The sequence below is a fragment of the Schistocerca serialis genome, chromosome 1 (genome assembly GCF_023864345.2).
Source record: "Schistocerca serialis cubense isolate TAMUIC-IGC-003099 chromosome 1, iqSchSeri2.2, whole genome shotgun sequence".
Taxonomy (NCBI): Eukaryota; Metazoa; Arthropoda; class Insecta; order Orthoptera; family Acrididae; genus Schistocerca; species Schistocerca serialis.
Window position 1 is genome coordinate 946,739,631 of NC_064638.1, and position 13,738 is coordinate 946,753,368.

Here is a 13,738-nt window from a genome sequence, read left to right on the forward strand (position 1 = left end):
AAATAAGAACATCTGCAGAAAATGTGAACTCATCTCCTAGCAGCTCCAAGCGAAAAATTGGTTGAAGACCTGGTAAAGGAAAGCAGGCAGACAACATGAAACTAGAAAAGAAGCCTTGAAGGGAAAGATGACCCAGAGTACATATGTGGTGCCTTCTGAAAAAGTGACATAAGGAAAAAAATTAGGTTGAACTTTAAATTGTGTTTCCTGAAAAGTTTGTTTTTTAAAGTTTATGTACCTTTTCCTCAGATTCTATGAATACTAGAACTATGAAATTTTGTACACATATTTCTGTAAACCTAATAAACTTTGTCTCAAGAGCAAATTTTGAAATTCTGACTGCAAGCTGAGATATGGGGCAAAGCGCTTGGAATTTTGCATGAATTTAAAATTGTACTTCTGGAATTATAATTAAAAAAATTATGAAAATTCTCCTATTTGACCTATTCCAAAAACCTCACGAGAGAAGCTTACAACATATATACAGGGTGGTCCATTGATAGTGACCGGGCCAAATATCTCATGAAATAAGCATCAAACGAAAAAACTACAAAGAACAAAACTCGTCTAGCTTGAAGGGGGAAAGCAGATGGCGCTATGGTTGGCCCGCTAGATGGCACTGCCATAGGTCAAACGGATATCAACTGTGTTTTTTTGAAAATAGGAACCTCCATTTTTTATTACATATTCGTTTAGTACGTAAAGAAATATGAATGTTTTAGTTGGACCACTTTTTTCACTTTGTGATAGATGGCGCTGTAGTAGTCACAAACATATGGCTCACAATTTTAGACGAACAGTTGGTAACAGGTAGCTTTTTAAAATTAAAATACAGAATGTAGGTACGTTTGAACATTTTATTTCGGTTGTTCCAATGTGATACGTGTATCTTTGTGAAGTTATCATTTCTGAGAAAACATGCTGTTACAGCGTGATTACCTGTAAATACCACATTAATGCAATAAATGCTCAAAATGATGTCCGTCAACCTCAATGCATTTGGCAATGTGTGTAACGACATTCCTCTCAACAGTGAGTAGTTCGCCTTCCATAATGTTCGCACATGCATTAACAATGCGCTGACGCATGTTGTCAGGCGTTGTCGGTGGATCACGATAGCAAATATCCTTAAACTTTCCCCACAGAAAGAAATCTGGGAAGTGAAAAAGCTGAGGAGTGGAAAGCTGAGAAGTGGAAAAGGTGAGGAGTGGAAAAGGTGAGGAACAAGGAAGGAGAAAGGGAGCAGGGAAAGAGAAAGAGAGCAGGGAAGGAGAAAGGGCAGAGGGCGGCACACAAAGATGGTGAGGGGATGTGGAAAGGGAAGAGGTGGTAGGCCAAGGGGGCAGAAACTGTTAGATGAAGGGTTTGGGACAGTAGGTTACCGTACGTTGAAGCCAGGTGATTTTGGGAGGAGAGAATGTGTTGTAAGGATAACTCCCATTTGCACAATTCCGAAAAGCTGATGGTGGAAGGGAGGATCCAGATGGCCCAGGTTGTGAAACAACCATTAAAATCAAGCATATTGTGTTCAGCTGCATGTTGTGCCACAGGTTGATCTACTTTGCTCTTGGCTACAGTTTGGTGGTGGCTCTTCATCCTGGTGAAAAGCTGGGTAGTAGTCAGACCAATATAAAAAGCTGTGCAACGGTTGCAGCAGAGCTGGTATACAACATGGCTGCTTTCACAAGTGGTCAAGCCTTTGATGGTGTAAGATAAGCCTGTGACAAGACTGGAATAGGCAGTGCTGGGTGGGTGGATTGGTTAGGTTTTGCACCTGGGTCTTCCACAGGAATATAATCCCTGTGGCAAGGGGTTGGGATTGGGAGTTGTATAAGGATAGACTAGGATGTTATGGAGGTTGGTTGGGCAATGGAATGCCACTCTAGCAGGGGTGCAAAGAATCTTGGGCACAATGTCCCTCATTTCAGGGCATGGTGATAGATAATCATTTAAGCTCTGACGAAGGACGTGGTTCAGCTGTTCCAGTCCACGGTGTTATTGGTGACTATAGGGTTTTGTAGCTGGCTCTTGGGGTGGTGGAAGGATTGGGGGTGTGTGGGGAAATGGCAAGGGCAATGTGTAATGTGGACCTTCAGCATAATGGGAAAGGGAATTCTTGTCACTGCAGATACACCTTCCCTGAATGGAAGGGGCAGCAATTGTCAAAATGTAGGTACTGTTGGTGGTTGGAGGGTTTGATGTGGACAGAAGTGTGGATGGAGCCACCATAAAGCACGAGGTCAACAATCTAGGAAGGTGGCACTCTGGGTTGAGAAGGAGCAGGTGAAGTGGATTGGAAGAAGGTGTTGAGATTGTGAAGGAAAGAAAATAGGGTGCCTATAGGGTGCTTTGGTCCTGAGTGTACATCATGAAGATATCAATGAACCTGAACCAGCCAGAGGTTTGGGAGGCTACAGGAGTTTCCTCTAGATGGCCCTTAAGCATAATGGCATAAGAGAGTTACATGCAGGTGTCCATGGCTGTGCCACGGATCTGTTTGCGTATCTTCCCTTCCAAGGAGATGTACTTATGTGTCAGGATAAAGTTGGTTAGGTGACTGAGGGATGAAGTAGTGGGTTTGGTGTGTGGCTTCTGATCAAATAGACACCTATTTCAAATTTTGAAAACTTTAACTCTCAGCTAAAGAAACATGAAAGACTAAGCTTTTTCCACCAAGATGAAAACTTTAACTCTCAGCTAAAGAAACATGAAAGACTAAGCTTTTTCCACCAAGATGAGCTACATGCCACACATCTAGGTAAAGGCTGTATTATGTTCATGAAGCCTTCACAGAAGAATGCACAATAAACAAATGTTTCTGGGCGCCTCATTTGCCATTTGCCAGATCTGTCTGCTTGTGATTTTTTTCTGTGGAATACTCAAAAGGAAAAGTGTATGAAAATGAATATGAAATGGTAGACTAACTGTAGGAAAACATATTCCAGAGTAATGAAACAACCAATATTGAAATTCTGTCTAAAGTGAGCATGAATGTTATTTTACAAGTACAAAAATGCATAGAGGTGCCTGGCAAATATTCTCGATATATGTTGCTATTTTTAAAGTACTTTAATTCTTAAGAACATTTTCTGCTTTTAAAATGAAATACTTATTACTATGACTAAATGTGCACATTATTGATGCAGTGCAGGTTGTTTAGCTTTTTTTAAAAAAAAAAAAAAAAATGTGAAGGGCTACGCTCTGCTGAAGTCGATAAAACATAACATTCATCTAATTGTCAGTTATTATGCAATTTCAGATGGAACTGATGAAAGATATAGCAATAATGGTATTGAAATAACAGGTGATCATCAAGAGGTCTGCAGTTATCATTCTGTTCAGAGGTCAGTGAGACAGAAATTATGTGGGTGTAACTGAGGGCACCGAGAATTAGTTGGAAGTCGCTAAGTACTCTCTTCCTTAAATACTACATCAAAATCATTACACGTATTTACATGCCATCAGTCAAGCTGCCTTAATAAAAACCCACAGTTGTTAACTGTATTACTTGTCTTACTGGGTTAAACTGTTAACATAAAAGTAGACATCTCAGTGAGTAGACTGTGACAGTATTTTAAATGTTTAATACGCGAAATACCTTCCATGGTTGGCTTGCAAACTGTGGAAAGAGCACTAGAATGAGCCGGTACAGAATATCCCAGCAAATGGATAAAGCGACATCTATGTGTAGAAACATGCACTACATGAACGCTGACAGCTGTGGCATGCACGCTGTGACCCGGAAACCTGGTCTAGTGTTTCAGATTCATCACTAATAAATTCAACTAGGAAGATAAACCAATTCATATTACAATAAGTCCAATGGTCCATGAAACATAATGTAGAGCACACTATACAACATAGCATGAGCATTTCACTTGCATGCCCTTCTATACTTCTTTCATGTCTCATTTGAGATTATAGATACCTTATGGCCTGCATAAACTGGATGGAAAAAAAAGTCTACTCACCAAATGGAGGCTGGAGAATACACACACAAAGGTATTTAAATTTGCAAGCTTTCGGAGCCAGTAGCTCCTTTTTCTGGCAGAAGGGTTGAAGTGGAAGGAAGAAGGGCAAAAGAAAAGGACTGGCGAGGTCTAGGAAATGAGAGCTCAGAAAAGTTACACAGAACCTCAGGACAGGGGAGACCTACCAGATGGGATGAGAAGAAAAGATTGATTGTTGGAGACTGTCCATCTTCCGGGAGCACTAACATTAATGATTATTGTCAGTTCACAAATATGACCTCAAGTGTATCAAAATGCCTGCTGTTCATATAGTCTCCATCGATAAATTTCTCCTTCTTCTTCTTCTTCTTCTTCTTCTTCTTCTTTGTGACACATTTTATCATACAGACAAATATTACTCTCACTCATTCCACAGAAGTCACTCTCCTGTCTAATACGAAAGTATGCCATGTTTCTCAGTCAACTTTGGCAAAATCGGTTGTATGTTCAAGCTGGCTACTGGGACTATTTGACTGTCCACTGGCCAATTTGTTCTCATCATTGTAATCATATATTAACAACACAATTTTGAGGAGAAAATTTCTTGGCCTGGCAAAGACTTGACACTTTGAGGGCACAGTGCCTCTCTCTCTTTTTTTAAAAAAGAGAAAGTCTTATTTGAGCATTTGTACCCTCAGTGTCTCTTATGATTGAGCAAGTGTAAATATTACAAACTAGGTCTAGCAAAATAAAAGTAGTGTTTGTTAAATAAAATATTAGTGTGATGCTGCTTTTGTTTGGTGGTAATTTTCAAATCTGAGGTACTCTTGAGACATTTTGTGGTGACGCCAGGTCTTCTTACAACATGCTTACATCATCATACAGTGTGTCTCTGGAGTCCGTGCAACACCATATCTTGTGCCTTGGAACATCTCCAGGAGCAGTTCTTTGCCACGGGGCTTTCAACAAAGAATGGAAAATCCAGGATGGAATGTAACAATATCAAAAAGAAAGTTGCTACTCATCTTATAGTGGAAATGCGGAGATGCTGAGTGCAGATAGGCACAACAAAAAGACTGTTCCAAATAACACTTTCAACCTGTAAGGCCTTCACCAAAAACAGACAACACACACACACACACACACACACACACACACACACACACACACACGTGCAAACACAACTCATACCCGCACCACTGCAGTCTGTCTACATTGGAGTCTGGTAGTGTGGCTACAGTTGCCTTCGACTGCAGCCATTTGTGTGTGAGTTGAATTTTGCGTGCATGTGTGCGTGCATGCGTGTGCATTTTTGAGGAAGGCCTTACGGGCCGAAAACTTTATTTGGAACTGTCTTTTTGTTGTGCCTATCTGCAAGAAGCTGTACTTCATCAGCACAAACCCTCACATACTGATATCTATGATGTTTTCTTCCTTCCACTATAAAAGTCACGTTACATGGGTTTCCTTCAAATATGAAAAGTAGAACAATGAACATTGACAGAATTCTTTGTTTTTGATAGTTTATTCCAACAGAAATATGTCAAAAGGTAGTGAAAGTTTACAAGCAATCTGTTCCTTCACTTTTAAGTAGCTAAGAAAGGATCTGCTGATTTCAAACAAGGTGATAGTTCTCTCAGACACGATCCATATGTAGGACATGCCAATACTGTAATATTTTTATGAAATCATCAAGAAAGTGCACAACATAGTTGAGGAAGATCAGCTGTTATAAGGCTGTACAAAGCAAACACAACAAGCATATCACATGAAAGAGTGTTACACAGTTTACAGAAATAAAGTGTGAAAAAGGCAGAAATCACTTTTAATCAAGTACTCACAAAAACATACCTTGGCTCCAGAAAATGATGTGTATAGTTTGCACAAGACCACTGTGGACCCAGTTGAGCCCCATACTTTACAGCCAAAGCAGTATCACATTCATCTACATTTAATGTTGCACTCTGCAAAATTATAGATTTAGTTAGTGGCAGTAAACGATATACACACACAAATAAATTTCAGTGTTTGTAGCACATTCAATGTAATTGTATTCACAATTCCAGTATTTCCTTAGACCAATGTTTCAGCATTTTTTATTTATATTTATTCATTTTGTACAAAACCTTAGTTTCAAAGATTTAATAATCTAGTTACACATGATCATCTGTGCAAGGTAAGTATTATATTTCTTACACCACTTGTTAATTTGTACACTGAATTTTCTCACACTCTTTCCCTTTGTGCTGGCAGTCAAATGACTATTTTCTTTGTGAACTTGAAAATTCTGTATTGCATATTCTATGTATTATATGAAGTGAAATTTAAGACAAAATGGATACCAATCCAGCAAATGCACTAATACCATATCCAGGTTAAATGCCTATGACAACTAATTGTTATAATAATATTTATTTTCATTGATTTGGTGGTCTACAAAAGCAACTTTTGTGTGTGGTGAGAGACATTGGACAAATCAGCTCTCTCTCTCTCTCTCTCTCTCTCTCTCTCTCTCTCTCTCTCTCTGTGTGTGTGTGTGTGTGTGTGTGTGTGTGTGTGTGTGTGTGTGTGTGTGTGTGTGTGTGTGTAGAAGTAATTCCAATGCATAAATATTTAAAATTACAAATAACACACTTCATACCTTTACATATTCTTCAATGTAGTAAAAGCAATGATGCTGAAAATACGAATTTAAAGATTTTCCAAAGGTTGCGACTTCAGTATTTGCTTTTATGTTTGAGAGAAGTTTGCTAAAAAGTTTAATCCTCGTGTGGAGAGTACCATTTTAGCACAGAGATGTGATACATGGTAAAGGAAAAATACCAGAGACCTTAAAGAGTGTTCTAGGTTTGCTTTCAATGGCCCTTTTTTTGAAGTTTGAATGTGCTCATAGCTGCTTTAGTTTCCCTAAAATATGACTACATATTCAAGGTGGGAACAAAATAGGCATGATATCTGCTAATTACTGTTTTCTCATTACAACAGGATTTAAGTAAGCAAAGAAGACAGCATGTCTTGCTCAATTTTGCATTAAGACATTCTACATGTTTATTCCCTTTTTCATTGTCAATACAGTGTATTAAAAAGTACAAAAATATAGGTCAAATTCAACACCACCAATATTACGCCCAAATGTAGGTTTTAACATGATAACTCTCCATGCTCTCCTGCCTTCTGCCATCTTCTTCAGGTTCACGTAATTTCCACTTCCCTTTATACCATCTATCATCTTGCAGCTCCTCTTTTCTCTTCATCTCTTCCCACAAATTAGACATTCCACAGTGTCTGTCAGCAAGCACTCCCATCTCAATGAATGTTCCACCCAGTTTGTCTTCCTCTCTCTTATAACCTGCAGCAGTCTTCTCCTCACACCAACATTTCCAACATTCTTTCATTATTCATGCTTCCCATTCACCTTATCCTCTCCATTCTTCTCCACATCCATGTCTCAAATGCTTCTAGCTTTTTTGTCCCTTCAACTAAGTGTCCATGTTTCTGCCCCACAGAGTGCCACACTCCTGCCCCACAGAGTGTCACACTCCAGACAAAACAATTGCCAAGTCTTTTCTTCAGACCTTTATCTAGTTTGCTACATTTCACCTCCTGATGGCATCTCAAGTCTTCACAGTGATTGTACTTCCAAGTATTTAAAGGCTCTTACTTGGCTAGTAATAACATTTCCTATCTTAATATTTGTCAGTCTCCTCTCTTTGTCTTTTTTGCTATTTTGATTCTCATTCTGTATTCCACACAAGCTTGATTCAAATCTTTTAGCATTTTATTTACAATTTGTTAGCTCTCTGCCACTTACACCATGTCACTAGCAAATGTTGTACATTCAATTCTCTTTCCACCAATACACACTTCTCTTTTTCCATTGAAGCCTTTTGCAATAATCTCTCCCAGGTATAAGTTGGGCAATAAAGGGAAGAGGCAATAACCTTGTCTAATGCCACTTCTAATGCTGCTTCTTTCCAACATTTCATTTCCAATCCTTACTCTCACTTTCTGTTGTAAATATAGATTCTGTACCAGTCATCCCTCCTTCCAAACTACTCCTTTCCTCTCCAGAATATCCATCAGCTTGTTCCATTCTACTCTGTCAAAATCTTTTTCCAAATCAATAAAAATAACATAAATTTCTCTACCTCTTTCAATATACTTTTACTCAGTGATTCTTAAGAGGCCAATAGTATCTCTCGTTCCTTTTCCTCTTCTAAATCCAAACTGTTCCTCCCCAATCCATCTTTTCAACTTGCCACACAGCCTTCTATCCAGTACTCAGCAATACTTTAGCTGCATGAGAAATCAGGCTGGTAGTCCCATGCTCTTCACATTTTGTGGTATTTCTATTTTTCTCCATTTGTATCACTATTATTGTAAGAAAGTTATCAGGCCATTCCGCTTTGTCTTATATCTTACTACAGAAGTAAACTATATCCTTTCTTCCCATTTAATAAAGTTTTCAACACTTCTGCTGGCAAGTTATTGGTTCCATGTGCCTTCTGATTCTTCTTCTCCTTCAGCGCCTTTTCTATTTCTGCTTCCAAGATGCTGTGGCCCTTCCCATCTTCAGGCACATATTCCTCCTCTTCAACCTTATTTTACTTGGCATTTCATCCATCTTATACAGACATTCCATATATTCTAGACATCTACTCAAAACCTCCTGTGGTTCTTCAGCTAATGTAACGTCCACTCTTTCTATTTCCATTTTAATCTTCCTTTTATTTTCTCTGCTTCCTCACATTCCTCTTTCGTCCATCTTTCTCATGCTTCTTCAGTTTTTCTTCTTAATATATTATTCAGTTTCTTATGCCTGTTTTTGCCTTCTTCATTTCCCACACTTTTCTACTTTGCCTATTATTCCAAGTTCTTCAACATGTTTTCCATTGTCCATTCCTTCCCAATGTTTTTGTACATCTTAATTCCTAATACTTCTTTGGCAGAGACCCTGAGTCCTTCCCTCATTTTTATCCATTTGTCATTTAGGCATTCATTTTTTCATAATCCTATATTCCAACTCTGAGGCATTGCCTATCTCCTTGAGTATCTCCAAGTTTAATACTGCTTTTGCTTTACCTCTCCACACTTTCTTTAACTTCACTTGTATTGCAAGAATGTGATCTAAATTTATGTCCAATTTCCCACTCCTAATCAAAATTTTCCTACTACATTTTCATCTCTTCCTTTGCCCACCGCTGCATTAGTGCCCCATAATTACAGTGCAGGCATTTCTATTTTATTGCTTGACAGTTTCTTGAATCTTCTCATAATATTCTTCCACCTCCTCAACTGCTGGCTGGCTCGCATGTATTCTTGTATTAAAACCACATCTTTTGAAGTACCCTGCAGTCATATCATCATCAATCTTCCATCAACATATATTTCACCTTCACTTATTTTTCAGTTTCTTTCTTATCAGTATTTCTATTCCATTTTCATCATTCTTGATTCCCCTGAATAGAAAAGCTTATACTCTCCACTTTCTACCTGCTAGTTCTCTACCCATCTCACTTTGCACATTCCAATCTGTTCCTTTTCATCTCTTGCTTTGCACTTTCTAGTTTTCCTGCTTGCAGTAGTGTGTGGACATTCCATGTTCCAATCCTTATATTTCCTTCCTTCATTCTCTCTTTCTTCCTTTCATATATGTTTTCTATAAATGCATTCCCCTCCAGAGACACAAGTGAGGAGAAGTTTTAACTCCGGACTCTTTCATATGGAGAGCCATCCCATGTATTGTTTATGAAATTAATGTGGTATACCCCGTTACTTTCCATGAAGGCAGCATATTGCCTGCCCTAAGCTCAGGCTCTCACTGTAAGTTAGATGCTGTCTGCAGCTGCCATGATGCTGTCTGCAGCTGCCCCATGGGGGTATAGTCACTACTTGTACTCACTACGCACCCAGAGAGAAAAGGTGCCTCTTCCACCAGATTCACTGCTCTGAAAGAAACTTTCTCCACTATCGCCACAGTTAATGTCTTCAACCTTCCCTGGCAAGAGGCTCTTGTATGATGCAATCAACCAGAGCCAGTTGAACAAAGATTTTTAAATAGGTGTTACTCCTCCAACTCCTCCTTTCGCATTACTTGCGAAATGGGGATTTGAGCTTGCCACCAGCTTAGCAGTCACATTGAGTTTTCCCAATGTAGGGAGACTGCATTCCAATATTTATTAAACTCACACAACACAAACAGGTTGGGAAGTGCTTGTCTTCAGAAAGCACAACTCCCAGTCCAGCCAATAGAAAACATACACATAAATACAATAATACTCTTTATGATACTGCAGCACCTATGTTATTCTAAATATGATGCAAAGTTCCTTTGGACATGCGTGCAACCATATCGTATTTATCTGCCAACACTGGGCAAGCGACTTTCAACTAAAATGTCTCACATGTATGGGAATATACATAATGGAGGCACGAGTACAGGCTGTTGACACATGGTTGATGAGATGTGAAAGATTGGGTCTGCTCATGACTCATGCGCAGGTAGACAAATGGTAAGGCAACCACTTGCGATATGCGGGAAATCAGGGTTTGAGTCATGGTCTGGTACAAATTTTCATTGCCATTATTCCATTCTAGTGCTGATGGTTTGTCCTATATATATTTGAAAAGACAATTAACGCATACCCTTTACCTTCCTGAAAAGGTTCCTTGTTCAAGATACAAGAGAGAAATTAGTTGGCAACAGCCAGGAGCAACGAAGTTATTCAGAAACTGTAAACCGTAGCTCATGAGGTATAACGAAGACAGAAAACACAGCAAGTTCATCAGCCACTCCATGAGGAGGGGGGAGGGGGAAGGGGAAGACACAATAAATTAACATATGGATTTATCAAGGAAAGAGGGAATTAATAAAATAACAAAAGGAAAATATCCAGGAATTAGGAAGGACATTCCATTTTGATAGAAAATTAGATTATGAAACGTCATTACCAGCAGAATTTTAAACCTAGAAAAGTTACAGGGGATTTAACAATGGAAAATACAAGATGGAATGTAACAATATTGTGAAAAGGACAGTTGCTACTCACCAGACAGCAGGCAAGCTGAGTCTCAAATAGGCGCAACAAAAAGACTGTCAGAAACTGAGCTTTCAGCCAACAATGCCTATGTTGAAAATAAACCACACACACACACACACACACACACACACACACACACACACACACACACACATGCAACTCTCACACAATATGACCACAGTCTCTGGCATCTAAAGCCAGACTGTGAGAATGGGAGAGGCAACCGGGTGGTGGGGATAAGGAGGAGGCTGGGGCAGGGAGGGTGATGGATAGGAGGGTAGGAGTGGGGGACAGTAATGTGCTGCTTCTGGGAGCACACAGGGATGAGGTAGAGAGGGTGTAGGGCAGCTAGGTGCAGTCTGGCAGTTACATGGAGGGCGGGGGGAGGGGAGGACGAGTGGAAAAGGAGAGAAATAAAAAGACTGGTTGGGTTGGTAGAATAGAGAGCTGTGTAGTGTGGAATGGGAACAGGGAAGGGGCTAGATGGGCATGGACCTATCTCATCAAAGGACTAACTGACAGATTCCAGATAAGGGAAGGATGAAGTGGAATTAAAGTGTAGATGCAAAAGAAAAGCAGCTGCAGAGAAGAAGAGGAGAAGACAATTGAAATAAAAGACAACAAGACAATTACAAGTATATTAGAAATGGAAATTGAGAATCAATGAAACAAAGTGGAGAAGGAAAAAGAAAGGAGGAGGAGGAGGAGGATGAGATAATGGAGTAGAAAAAATATGGACAACTACAGGAGTACTGAATAAGATGAAGTCAGCAGAAACATTAGATGCTACAGAAAACATTCCCTCATATTAGATACTGCTTAAGTGGGGTATTCACCAACATCATGGTTCTAAAGACATACTCTGAGACAGAGTACTGTGTGCTACAAATACAGGCTTTATCCAAGTCCACTCAACTTTATCACAGTCGACAGGAAAATTGAGAGTTTAACATCTCACTTATGTCAGTTTATTAACAAACAAAAAGCTCTGACTGGATAAAGATGGTGATGGAAAATTGGTTGTAGTCATGCCTAAGGCATCTCTCCATCCACTGAAGCGATTTAAGATGTCACAGTGAGCCCAAACTAAGGTGGCCAGTCAGAGATTTGAATCTTGCTCCTACTGAGTATGACTTCAGTACCTTCGTAGATCTGCTTCACATAGTATCACTGACAAAATGCATCTTACTAGTGATGGAGTTGGAGTAGACACGGCTGTGATAGAGCACAGGGCTACTTCCACAGCAGGAATGGTCGGAAGGATATGAATGGGTGAAATGGATCTACAACTGAATGTTATTATGGGCAGAGAAGAGAGTGTATTGGGTAGTGTACCTCCATTTTCTTCCAACAAATTACTTAAAATAAAATTAAAAACTGTCCCTGTAGAGAAGATGGCAGGCAAGCCAGTATTCTATTACAATATATTCTTTTGTTATTTATGAGATGAGTTAGTAGTTGTGGGTTTTTCAAGAATAGTATTGTATAACTGTGCCTGTCAATCAAGCACGTTAGTTAATCGCAACAAAGGAAGACAATGAAGAATCTTGACTGAGTTTTTCATTGGGAAGTCTGAAGATGTGTTCACCGTGAATACCACAGCCAAAGGAGAGGAAAACATCATGTGAAAAGATTGTAGACTGTAAAAATGTACATAAACCACACCGCTGATTTTTACGTATCCTCTGTTGTTAATAATGGCACAATTATTGACTAGTATAAATGAATTAAGGTGAGGATGAAATAGGTGATAACTTGTTTTGATGTGGATGATGGTTGAACAAACAGATATCAGCAGTCGACAGGCCACTTTGGTGTGCAGAAAGGTGTCATCAACAATGACTACCAAGGAGGCATTTGTGTGGGAGCAGCACAGACATCAGCCAGTACGTGAAATAGTGTGTTTGCAACAAAAGTTTCCAGGTACTTAATAATTAAGTGTGACTAAGAAACAAGCAATTATAGAGTGGTTAGGATGGTTAATTTCTTATATCTTTGGAAGATGGTACAAGATGAGAATATGCAGTAAAACATGAGAATATGCAGACTATTGATTTGGGTAAAAGGTCTTGGATGAAATATTCCGAATGCAGTGGTTTTTAAAGTGGAACATGCACTACAGAACTTGGTGTGGAGGAGTTAGTGTCCAAAGTTATTTTGTGAAAAATATACTCTAAGACACAATATTGGTAGTTATCCTCAGTAGTTGTCATAGTAGTCATATTTATCAGCATTATAGCATATGATTGTGAAGCCATACAAACAGCTTCATTTTGTGTTTTCTACAGTTGATTCAATTTCGTGACTGAATGAATAGAATTGCTAGTCCAGTGTACCTATGGGATAACTTAAAAGCTAACACTGTGGTAAGAGACATAATACTGGTTTAAATGGCTCAGCTATTTAGGAAGTAAAAAAGTAAGGAAATTCTTATGGAAACACAAACAGAAATAACAGAATTTTTATTACATGACTCTTTAAACTGGAGGTACATAGCTTTTTCTGCCGTAGTTGCAGTGGGTCTTCCCTCAAAGGAGGACAAGAAGGTTTGGCGCTTTCTGGAGCACCTTAAGAAGGTAGTGTTCAGGGCTGGAAAGAAAGCCAATGTGCATGGGTATGTCTACTTGGGGAAGCAATTGCATGTTGTGGCTCAGGTCGGCACAAATGATGCCTGTCACTTGGGTTCTGAGGCCAGCCTCAGTTCATACAGGCAGCTTGTGGAGGTGGTGAAGGCTGCTGGCCTCATGT

At 39.3% G+C, this 13,738-nt stretch overlaps 1 protein-coding gene across 1 annotated transcript in view; it reads right to left on the reverse strand.

Moving 5' to 3' along the window:
* LOC126412603 (protocadherin-like wing polarity protein stan) overlaps positions 1-13,738 on the reverse strand; it is a 345,349-nt gene that overhangs the window by 197,349 nt on the left and 134,262 nt on the right. The window contains exon 17 of the mRNA XM_050082273.1: positions 5,802-5,914. Coding sequence (XP_049938230.1) covers positions 5,802-5,914 — 113 coding nt within the window. The remainder of the gene's footprint in view (positions 1-5,801; positions 5,915-13,738) is intronic.